Genomic DNA, 12,134 nt, shown 5'->3' with positions numbered 1-12,134 from the left:
GGCAGGTCTTTACAATTCTGCCAAGCAATTTCCAAGTTTTGCTATAGGTAGCCTGGTACAATTAGATTTCCTTCTGATCAGCTTTGTGCATGACTTACATATAGCCCTTTTCCTGACTCTTCCTCATAGAGTGCTGGAAGAATTTGCAGTTAGAGACAGGCAGCCAAAAAGCGAGCAGGCAGTGCTGGATTTTCTTAGAAAGCTCAGCATTCTCTTCAAAGTGGTAACAAAACACCTATGGAACAGCAAAGAGGAAAAATGTGCAAGGTCTACCTACTGCATATACATTATCATTACCCTTTAGATTTCCATGCATCTGGATATCCCCGTATTTTACAAAATCTTTCTCTTTTTAATTTAGATTGGAATTCGCAGATACTCTGGTCTCATTGTCTTCACCAGGGGTCGATTTCTCTGCAAGGAACCATGATTGTCCTCTGTGTTTTCCTCGTAGTTTGCTGTAATTTAGTCCAGGGTCAGTTCCCACGGGCCTGCACCACAGCTTCCACATTTCGGACCAAATCCTGTTGCCCTCTTTGGAAGGACGTCAGCCCCTGTGGGTCCAGCTCGGGCCGTGGCAGATGCCGTAACCGGGTTGTGTTTACGCCCTTTGCAGCCGGCCAAGTACGCCAATATGATGATGACCGCTTGGACTGGCCAAAATATTACTATGACAAAACCTGCGAGTGCTTTGGTAACTACAGCGGCTACGACTGCGGTGACTGCAAGTACGGGTACTTCGGAGAAAAATGTGACCGCAAAAATACTGTTGTGCGGAAGGAAATTCGAGAACTTTCTTTGCTCGAAAGGAAAAGATTCTTCAGCTACCTAGTGCTGGCCAAAACCACCAAAAGTCAGGACTTTGTCATCCTGTACACCGGAGACCGCCATCACAAGGACACGTACCGCTTTGTTGATGCCACCATCTATGATGTGTTTTCCTGGATCCATTACTACTCTATAAAGCCAATTCTAAAGAATGGGACCTTTGATGATACCACAAACTACGCCCATCAAGGTCCTGCTTTTCCCGGTTGGCATCGGCTGGGCCTCCTCTACTTGGAGAGACAAATTCAGCTCTTGACAGGGGACGAAAATTTTGCCCTTCCTTATTGGGACTGGAGAGGAGAGAAAACTTGCTCAATCTGCACCGATGACTTCCTCGGAGATAACGATGTGCAAGGGTTTCTCAGTAAATACTCCCATTTTGATTTTTGGAAGGTAAGTGGAAAACCAAAAGTACTTGTAGGACAATTACATTTTTTAGGCTTATGATTTTTTTATTGTCTGTAGGTGTATGTACAGTGTGTATGTTTTTTTGGTGGGCGGGGGTTACATGTGTAGCGCTCATCCCCCAAGGGGCCACTGAAATAGACTGGTTCCCTCACAGTACTACAGAGGCTTCCATCCAAGTTCCATGCACACTGATCGTACAGGCTCAGTCTAGGGTCTTTTTACTAGTTATTGCTTAAGAACTTATATAGGAGAGGGGTTTAGGGTCACAGGCAGGGGCGGACTGACCATTTGGAAACTCGGGCACTGCCCGAGGGCCCGGGGTCAGTAGGGGGCCCCATGAGATGCCCCTGGTACCTTTTTTATAGGCTTTTTTGAATTTGGGCAAGGACACAGGGGCCCCATGAGTTGTCAGTCCACCCCTGGTTATAGGATGCTCCAAAACGATAATGGCAGTCAACGGGAGGACAAACTTCTCACTAATCTTCTCTAAAGCAGCCTTTCTATCACATACCTGGTGATGGAGGCCAATGGAGAGAGGGCTTCCCTTGCGGCAAAGTTCCGGACTCCCCTGAGAGTGGTACAGCGGGAGTCAGGCCCAAAGTTGCATAGGTCGCCTGTAGGAGTGCTGGTTGGTGGTCCACTCAGAAGCACAGCTGGTGCACGGAGATAGGTCTGCAGTCAGGAGGTGCCTGTGCGAGGTATGCAAGCCCTTCCGGGATTTAGATGTTTACTGGGTAGTCGGTTCAAGCCAAGGTCAGGTACCAGATGGGAATCAGAGCAGACGTAGTCAGATGGGATAGCCGAGGTCATACACAGGAGTGAGAGAGAGAGAGAGAGAGAGTATCCGTAAGCCAAGCCGAGGTCAGATCAGGGGTAAATCAGAGTAGACAGGTCCAAGAGCAAGCTGAGTCGGTAACAGGAAGTCACAGGTCAGAATCACAGGAAACAGGAACAGGGCATGGGGAGCTAGAGATCATCCAGAAACTAGAGGAAGTGATGAGCCTCCTTATAAAGGCCGTCTGGCACTAGACTGAGGCTGATGTGTACTGCTGCGGCCATGTAGAGTACTGGCAGAAATGCCAGATCTTTCAGAACTCCTGTCATGGACAGGACCCTGACACCCAGCAACATCTTTATTTACAATGTCCCAGGAGCTGTCTGCCACCCAGCATCCACAGGTAGATCCTCAGTGAGGTAGATAAAAGATCCTTTTCCAGACCAGGACTTTAAGACAGTGCCCTCCAAGAATTCATTAGAAATGTCCTCCAAGCCCTCAGCTCAGCTCCTGCGGAGGTCCAGACTGCATTTTCTTGTCTCACTACCTCAGCCCCAGGAGAACTGGAACTCTTCCTGGAGAGGAAAGAACAATCTAGAAGGGCCTCCCAAACATATATTACCTCCCCAACCACCTTCTGGCTGCCTCCTTCCAGTGATTGGCTATGGAATGGTAGATATTAATACTGGATATTTGAATCTTCTTGTCCTATATTCTGGAAACTTCTTCCAGAGGCAGGTGGGAGGAATCAAACACCCATCTTGGAATCCCCGACCACACAAAACCAATGGATCAAGTTCCACTGGCTACAGTGAAGCCAAAAACTAAATTTATGCCAACAAGAGGGGGACGCTACACACGCTTGGTGTTCTGCTTTAAAAAAAACAAAAAACTGTAAATATGATTGAAATTCAGAAAATAATCATTCATTCCTCTCTACTTGTAGGAAGGTGCAGTCCATTTTCTCCACTGTAGGTGGTGCTCAGCTGGAGCAGCAATGCAGTTGTAGGGGGAAGTCAAGAGAAACTGAGTTTCTCTATGATTCCCTCGGTTCCCGGGAGCAGTGGTTGGCTACTCTGCATCAGTGTGACCCTGGCGTCCATCTAGGGTCACGAAGAGTCTTTTTAGGTCCCTGCCCCTGCATTTTTGGTGCATATTTGCAAAGTGGCTAGTGTAGGGAAAGCATACCAGTCTGTGAAGGACGGCACTAACAGCAGGGAGAGTAGGGGAAGCTGAGAGCTTACATCTGCAACATCAGCAAGCTCCCCTTTGGGTGGGACCAACCAGGCCACTTTCTGTCTTCATTTCGGGCCTACTCACCTGTCAGGGTCCTGTCCATGGCAGAAGTTCTGGAAGATCTGGCATTTCTGCCAGTACTCTGCATGGCCGCAGAAGTACACATCAGCCTCAGTCTGGTGCCAGACGGCCTTTATAAGGAGGCTCATCACTTCCTCAAGTTGCTGGGTGATCTCTAGCTCCCCGTGCCCTGTTCCTGTGACTCTGACCTGTGATTTCCTGTTACCGACTGAGCTTGCTCCTGGACCTTTCTACTCTGCCTTACCCCTGATCTGACCTCGGCTTGGCTTACAGATACTCTACCCCATCTGACTACGTCTGCTTGATTCCCACCTAGTACCTGACCTTGGCTTGAACCGACTACCCAGTAAACATCCAAAGCCCGGAAGGGCTTGCATACCACGCACAGGCGCCTCCTGTCTGCAGACCTATCGCCGTGCACCAGCTGTGCTTCTGAGTGGACCACCAACCAGCACTCCTACAGGCAACCTGTGCAACTTTGGGCCTGACTCCCGCTGTCCCACTCTCAGGGGAGTTCGGATTTAGCCACAAGGGAAGCCCTCTCTCCATTGGCCTCCATCACCAGGTATGTGATATCACCGCTCACTCTCCGTTCCATTGACTGGAAGTTCCTAGTCACGTGAGCTTCCCCACCGGGCTGTTGTACTGTTCACAAGTTCTTTAACCACTTCCAGTCCGGACACTTTCACCCCCTTCCAGTCCGGACACTTTCACCCCCTTCCAGTCCAGACACTTTTACCCCCTTCCAGTCCAGACACTTTCACCCCCTTCCTGTCCAGACAATTTCACCCCCTTCCAGTCCGGACAATTTCACCCCCTTCCAGTCCGGACACTTTCACCCCCTTCCAGTCCAGACACTTTCACCCCCTTCCAGTCCGGACACTTTCACCCCTTCCAGTCCGGACACTTTTACCCCCTTCCAGTCCGGACACTTTCCCCCCTTCCAGTCCAGACACTTTCACCCCCTTCCAGTCCAGACACTTTCCCCCCTTCCAGTCCAGACACTTTCACCCCCTTCCAGTCCAGACACTTTTACCCCCTTCCAGTCCAGACACTTTCACCCCCTTCCAGTCCGGACACTTTCACCCCTTCCAGTCCGGACACTTTCACCCCTTCCAGTCCAGACACTTTTACCCCCTTCCAGTCCGGACACTTTTACCCCCTTCCAGTCCGGACACTTTTACCCCCTTCCAGTCCGGACACTTTTACCCCCTTCCAGTCCGGACACTTTTACCCCCTTCCAGTCCGGACACTTTTACCCCCTTCCAGTCCGGACACTTTTACCCCCTTCCAGTCCGGACACTTTTACCCCCTTCCAGTCCGGACACTTTTACCCCCTTCCAGTCCGGACACTTTTACCCCCTTCCAGTCCGGACACTTTCCCCCTCCTTCCAGTCCGGACACTTTTACCCCCTTCCAGTCCAGACACTTTTACCCCCTTCCAGTCCAGACACTTTCACCCCCTTCCAGTCCAGACACTTTCACCCCCTTCCAGTCCAGACACTTTCACCCCCTTCCAGTCCGGACACTTTCACCCCCTTCCAGTCCGGACACTTTCACCCCTTCCAGTCCAGACACTTTTACCCCCTTCCAGTCCGGACACTTTCCCCCCTTCCAGTCCAGACACTTTCACCCCCTACCAGTCCGGACACTTTCACCCCCTTCCAGTCCGGACACTTTCACTCCCTTCCAGTCCGGACACTTTCACCTCCTTCCAGTCCGGACACTTTCCCCCCCCTTCCAGTCCGGACACTTTCACCCCCTTCCAGTCCGGACACTTTCACCCCCTTCCAGTCCGGACACTTTCACCCCTTCCAGTCCAGACACTTTTACCCCCTTCCAGTCCGGACACTTTCCCCCCTTCCAGTCCAGACACTTTCCCCCCTTCCAGTCCAGACACTTTCCCCCCTTCCAGTCCAGACACTTTCCCCCCTTCCAGTCCAGACACTTTCACCTCCTTCCAGCTCGGACACTTTCCCCCCCCTTCCAGTCCGGACACTTTCACCCCCTTCCAGTCCGGACACTTTCACCCCCTTCCAGTCCAGACACTTTTACCCCCTTCCAGTCCGGACACTTTTACCCCCTTCCAGTCCGGACACTTTTACCCCCTTCCAGTCCGGACACTTTCCCCCCCCCTTCCAGTCCGGACACTTTCCCCCCCCTTCCAGTCCGGACACTTTCACCCCCTTCCAGTCCGGACACTTTCACCCCCTTCCAGTCCGGACACTTTCACTCCCTTCCAGTCCGGACACTTTCACTCCCTTCCAGTCCGGACACTTTCACTCCCTTCCAGTCCGGACACTTTCACCCCCTTCCAGTCCGGACACTTTCCCCCCCCTTCCAGTCCGGACACTTTCCCCCCCTTCCAGTCTGGACACTTCCCCCCCCCCTTCCAGTCCAGGCCAATTTTCAGCTTTCAGCGCTCTCGCACTTTGAATGAGAGTTGCGCGGCCATGCAACACTGTACCCATATGAATTTTTTAGCATATAGAAATGAAAAAGTACAAAAATTAAAAAAAAAAAATGTTTTTCTTATAAAATTTTGCAAATAAATAATCTTTCTTCATAAATCTTGGCCAAAATTTATTCAGTTAGCTTTTTAGTAAAAAAAAAATAACCCAGATTAGTTTATAACCAAAAATTATACTTTTTCAAAAAAAGGTTTACATTTTTATTTATTTTTTTCATATTATTATGGGTTTTTTTTTTTTAACATACTGTCACCCTAGCAGTACGGTGTCACCATAGTGACACTGTACTACTTTTGGGAGGTGAGGAAGATTTTTTTTTTTTTTTTTACACTGATTGATTTTTACACCCATAAAGGCTGTAAAAGGAATCATTTCTCCTTCTCTCTGGCTGCATTCCTGCAGCCAATGAAAAATACTGCACGAGCTGTGATTGGTCACAGCTTGTCACATGGTACAAGGCTGTTGTGAATAGCCCTGTACCATGTGATCTCTGTGATCATTCACAGATTTCACACGTATTAAGCAATGATGTCAGAAGTGACATCTTGCTTACTATGCTTCATGTGATCACTGATTGGCCAAGGCTGTTGTGAATAGCCCTGTACCATGTGATCTCTGTGATCATTCAGAGATTTCACTAGTAGTAAGCAATGATGTCAGAAGTGACATCTTGCTTACTACGCCTCATGTGATCACTGATTGGCCAAGGCTGTTGTGAATAGCCCTATACCATGGTACAAGGCTGTTGTGAATGGCCCTGTACCATGTGATCTCTGTGATCATTCACACGTAGTAAGCAATGATGTCAGAAGTGACATCTTGCTTACTACGCTTCATGTGGTCACTGATGAGCCAAGGCTGTTGTGAATGGCACTGTACCATGTGATCTCTTCGATCAGTGATCACATGAAGCGTAGTAAGCAAGATGTCACTTCTGACATCATTATGTCAGAAGTTCATCTTGCTTACTACGCTTCATGTGATCACTGATTGGCCAATCAGTGATCACATGATCGGGTCCCGTACAGCGGTACTGCGCGCTTCCAGGGAGCGGGGAGGACGTTTATAAATGGCAACCCGCTCCTGCACTGCTCTTGTCTGGCTGTTTCTGTACATGGGGCCGGGCCTTGGAGTGTCAACTGCTGCCGCACCGCGCTGCACCTACCCAACATACTAACAAGGCTGTCGATGTTTCCCTCCTTTAGTCAATTTGCAGTGGTTACAATTACGATGACGCTTACTGCCTGGGTGCTGATGACCAGAACCAGATGGAGAGATTGCATAGGAAGCCTGGGGTTAATCCTGACGCCCCTAGGCTACCCACCTTCCAAGACGTGGAGGAAACTCTGAAATGGGAAGACTTTGACCTCCCTCCCTACAACAGAATAGCAAGGAAAAGCTTCCGGAATATCTTAGAAGGTGGGCAAGCTGTATTGTAACTTTACTTTTTTTTTTTTTTTTTCTTAAAGTGCCTATTTAGCCAAAGTTTTGATGTTTTTGAGAGAGTAGGAAACTTTTTGTACCATTGGAGATGAAATTCCTGAGCATGTTCGTGACATTTAAAGCCAGAGGAGTTCCGTAAAAGTTTGTAAAAGTTCCGTAAAAGTTTGTGCTACAGAAATTGTTGTACACGTTTATTAGGTTTATGCAATTTTTGTTTCTTCTCAGAGAATGGGAGCAGGGACTTCCCCTGAGTAACCCATTGGCTCTGCCCCCTACCTACCTCCCTGTACTGTCCCTTGTCTCCATCTCACTACCTGCCCCCCCTCCCCCCAGTACCACTTCTTTTAGAGAATACAGAACCAAGCTTCATATTGTGGTGCTAAATAGTTTGTTAATGAGAACAACAAAGGTAGCAAAATAGATTCCCTGCAGCCAACAACAACAGACCCCTCAGCAAAAATAGATCCTCAAGCAACAATAGACCCAAAACAATAATAGACGCCCCATAGCAATGACAGATGTATCCAGCAAAATTAGACCCCCCCCCCCCAGCAATAGCAATAATAGACCTCCCCCACAACAATGACAGACCCATCCAGCAACATTAGACCCCCTCCCCAGCAATAACAATAATAGACCCCCCCCCCACAGCAATGACAGACCAATCCAGCAACAATAGACCCCCCCCCCAGCAATAGCAATAATAGACCCCCCACAACAATGATAGACCCCTCAGCAACAACAGATCCCCCAGCCACACTAGATCCACCAGCAGCCAGCACTGATAGACCCTCCAACATCCAGCAACAGTAAAACTCCCTCAACAGAAATTCCCCCAGCAGCAATAGATCCCCCCCAAACAATAGCAATAATAGATCCCCCACAACAATAATAGACCCCTCAGCAACAACAGATTCCCCAGCAACAAAAGACCCAAAACAATAATAGATCCCCCCAACCACAATGACAGACGCATCCAGCAACAATAGACCCCCCAGCAATAGCAATAACAGTTTCCCCCCACAACAATGATAGACCCCTCAGCAACAACAGGTTCCCCAGCAACAATAGACCCAAAACAATAATAGACCAACTCCACAGCAATGACAGACCCATCCAGCAATAGTAGACCCCCCACAACAATGATAGACTCCGCAGCAACACTATATTCCCTCAGAAACACTAGATCCACCAGTAGCCAACATTGATAGACCCTCCAACATCCAGCAACAGCAAAACTCCCTCAACAGTAATTCCCCCAGCAACAATAGATCACCCCCCAAACAATAGCAATAATAGACCCCCCACAACAATGATAGACCCCTCAGCAACAACAGATCCCCCAGCAACAAAAGACCCAAAACATTATTAGATCCCCCCAACCGCAATGACAGACGCATCCAGCAACAATAGACCCCCCACAAATAGCAATAATAGATCCCCCACAACAACGATAAACCCCATCAGCAACAATAGATCCCACGGCAGCAATAGACCTAAAACAATAATAGACCCCCCACAACAATGACAGACCCATCCAGCAACAATAGACCCCCCAGTAATAGCAATAATAGACCCCCCCACAACAATGATAAACCCCATGAGCAACAATAGATCCCACAGCAACAATAGACCTAAAACAATAGTAGACCCCCCACAACAACGACAGACCCATCCAGCAACAATAGACCCCCCCCCAGCAATAGCAATAATAGACCTCCCACAACAATGATAGACCCTGCAGCAACAATATATTCCCGCAGAAACACTAGATTTACCAGCAGCAAGCATTGATAGACCTTCCAACATCCAGCAACAGTGAAACTCCCTCAACAGTAATTCCCCCAGCAACAATAGATCACCAGCCAGCAACAACTACAGCAATAGATGCCCCCCCAAGAATAGATCCACCATGAAAAATAGATCCACCATGAACAATAGACCCCCGCAGCAACAATAGATCCCACAGGGACAATGAATACCCTAGCAGTTAGCATTTAAGGACCCTCCAGCCCTGCATACCCCAGTACCCCTTGCTAATACATACATGCAATGCTGGAGGTGTGGCACTGCATACTATCATGTTCCTACTGAAAAATCCCTGGCTTTATGTCACATTCTGGATGCAGATATTAATTGTATCTCAGCATGTTTTTGTTTTTTTTTCATTTTTTATTTGCCAAACTCAAGTTAGATTGTAGCACCCAAGACCCAATAAGGGAAAAGAGAAGGATTTGCGGGCTTGAAAGGAAATGTAACCAGAGGACTGTAATATTGTACTGTGATCTTTGTAGGCTTTATGAATCCAAAAGACGGGATGACGCGGCAGACTGGAATGCATAACTTGGTCCATAACTTCCTCGGAGGGACAATGTCTGAGGTTCCCATCTCCAGCAATGATCCCATGTTTGTGCTGCACCATTGTTTTGTTGACAAGCAAGTTTTATCACTAAGTCTGTTGCCTCAGAGGTGGAAAACTTACTAGATACATGGGCCTTCAACTGGGACCCATGACACCACCAAACGGTGTATAATAATCAGTATTTGTAGTATGTGACAAGACGGGACTATGTGAGAGGACGAGACTCTGTCACGGTGAAATTGGTCATCAAGAGGACACGGGTTTGCACGTTTACTGAGTGCAGGACTAAGCAGCATAGGTTCTAAATGGAGAAAACTGACCTTGCAGCTTTCTCCAGGTTTCCAGGTCTCCAGGTGGTAGTCCTGGATGGGGCTCTCTAGTTTGGAGATATGGAGGCAGCAGGTGGCAGCCTCTCTGACTCCTGTAGGAGACCTCCTGTCTCTCTTGGTTGGAGCCCTGAGGTATTCCTAAACCTCCATTATAAGGGATGTGTACACCTGGGCACACACCCTGCTGTTCCTCCACAAAACCCAGACATTGGGTTGGAGGTTCCGTCCCGCCCAAGGCACTATGGAATCTCCAAAGGTAGTAGTAGATGGATGAGTTGTGAAGGTACTATAAAGTCATTATTCTCTAGCAGTCACATATAACATGTTCCCACTCTCCGACTGTCTCCTCTAATCAGTAGCTAACAATTTCCTAAAGCACTTGTGAGAGGACGAGACTATGTCACTGGGAAATTGGTCATCAAAAGGACACGGGGTTTGCACATTTACTGAGTGCAGGACTAGGGAGCATAGGTTTTAAGTGGAGAAAACGGATCTTGCAGCTTTCTCCTGGTTTCCAGGTCTCTAGGTGGTAGTCCTGGATGGGGCTCCCTAGTTTGGAGATATGGAGGCAGCAGGTGGCAGCCTCTCTGACTCCTGTAGGAGACCTCCTGTCTCTCTTGGGTAGAGCCCTGAGGTATTCCGAAACCTCCATTATAATGGCTGTCTACATCTGGGCACACATCCTGCTGTTCCTCCACAAAACCCAGACATTGGGTTGGAGGTTTCGTCCCGCCCAAGGCACTATGGAATCTCCAAACTTAGTAGTAGATGGAGAATTGAGTTGTGAAGGTACTATAAAGCCATTATTCTCTAGCAGTCTCATATAACATGTTCCCACTCTCCGACTGTCTCCTCTAATCAGTCTCTAACAAGTTCTTGTAGCACTTGTGACAGGACGAGACTCTGTGACAGGATATTCTATTGTTTTATTCTATTCCATTCTATTATTTTCTGTTCTATTACTTTATTTTCTATTCTATGCTATTCTATTCTTATCTATTCCTTATTTTCTATTTTATTCCATTTTATTCTATTCTTTTCCTTTATTTTCTATTCTATAATTTTATTTTCTATTCTATTCCTTTATTTTCTATTCTGTGCTATTCTACTCTATTATTTTCTATTGCTTTTTTTCTATTCTATGCTAACCTATTCTTATCTATTCAAGTTCTTTATTTTCTATCCTATTCTTTTATTTTCTATTCTATTCTGTTCCATTCTATTCTTTATTTTCTATTCTATTCTGTTCCATTCTATTCTTTTATTTTCTATTCTATTCTGTTCCATTCTATTCTATTCTATTCTATTCTATTATTTTCTATTCTGTTTTATTCTATTCTTATATGTTCTATTCTATTATATTCCTTTATTTTAATTCTATTCTTTTGCCATTCTATTCTTTTCTATTCTATTCTGTTTTACTCAAATTTGGATAATGCATTTCCTTATAATTTATTTTGGATTCATTGAAGGTCATTACTCTTGGGATTCGGATACATCCGAACAAAAAAAAAAGTGTCCGAATCGCACTTGTCTAATGCCCACTTTTGCATTTCTTACAGCACACCCCTTGTTTTTTTTGTCTGGATTTTGCATATTTTCACATATTCATTTATTTGTAGGATCTTCGAGGAATGGATTTGCAGGCACAATGCCACTTCGGACATGTACCCTGAAAATGACCAACCGGGCCAAGGTCCTGACGAGTGCTGCACTCCGTACTTCCCGTGTTACAGGAACAAAGACCTCCTACGCACCTCCGACAAATATGGATACGTCTACTCGAAATACCAGGGGATGTAATCCGCCATTGAAGCCAGTCTTAGGAGACTTGGGATCTGCTCCTCGTGTGATGGGAAAACCGATTCAGAACCACAACAAGCTCTCATATCAAATCTGTCCAATCATCTCACATCTCACAATCCTTCACGATGAATATCCAATGTCGTTTTGTAAAACATAACACACTCTAACTGAGGAATTAAAATCATGAAAGGAAACCTACCACTACCCACTCATTGAAATTGTTACTTTATTGATTGTGATCCAATAACTTTGGCCTCCAAGAAGGATGGAGGTCAGAAGCTCTGTTCTGCTTGCTACCTAATTGTTCTGGCAAATTATAGATGTGCTGCATCACTGAAGGCATATATTTTTGAGAATCAGGGCTTCGGCTTTCTGAGGAATGAGCGATGGGACCT

General features: G+C 46.9%; 1 protein-coding gene across 1 annotated transcript; it reads left to right on the top strand.

Annotated features, from left to right (window-relative positions):
• Positions 1 to 426: 426 nt before the first annotated feature.
• Positions 427 to 11,736, top strand: LOC149429169 (tyrosinase-like). The gene is made up of 4 exons (XM_089666657.1): positions 427 to 1,221; positions 7,005 to 7,218; positions 9,537 to 9,678; positions 11,556 to 11,736. The coding sequence occupies exons 1-4, from the start codon at positions 427 to 429 to the stop codon at positions 11,734 to 11,736; spliced, it is 1,332 nt and encodes a 443-aa protein (XP_089522783.1).
• Positions 11,737 to 12,134: the final 398 nt, after the last annotated feature.

This window comes from Staurois parvus, unplaced genomic scaffold (assembly GCF_062004578.1).
Source record: "Staurois parvus isolate SC_StPar_1 unplaced genomic scaffold, SC_StPar_1.0 ptg002763l, whole genome shotgun sequence".
Taxonomy (NCBI): domain Eukaryota; kingdom Metazoa; phylum Chordata; class Amphibia; order Anura; family Ranidae; genus Staurois; species Staurois parvus.
The sequence above is the reverse complement of the archived record's forward strand: the minus strand, read 5'-3'. Positions and strand labels throughout refer to the sequence as shown.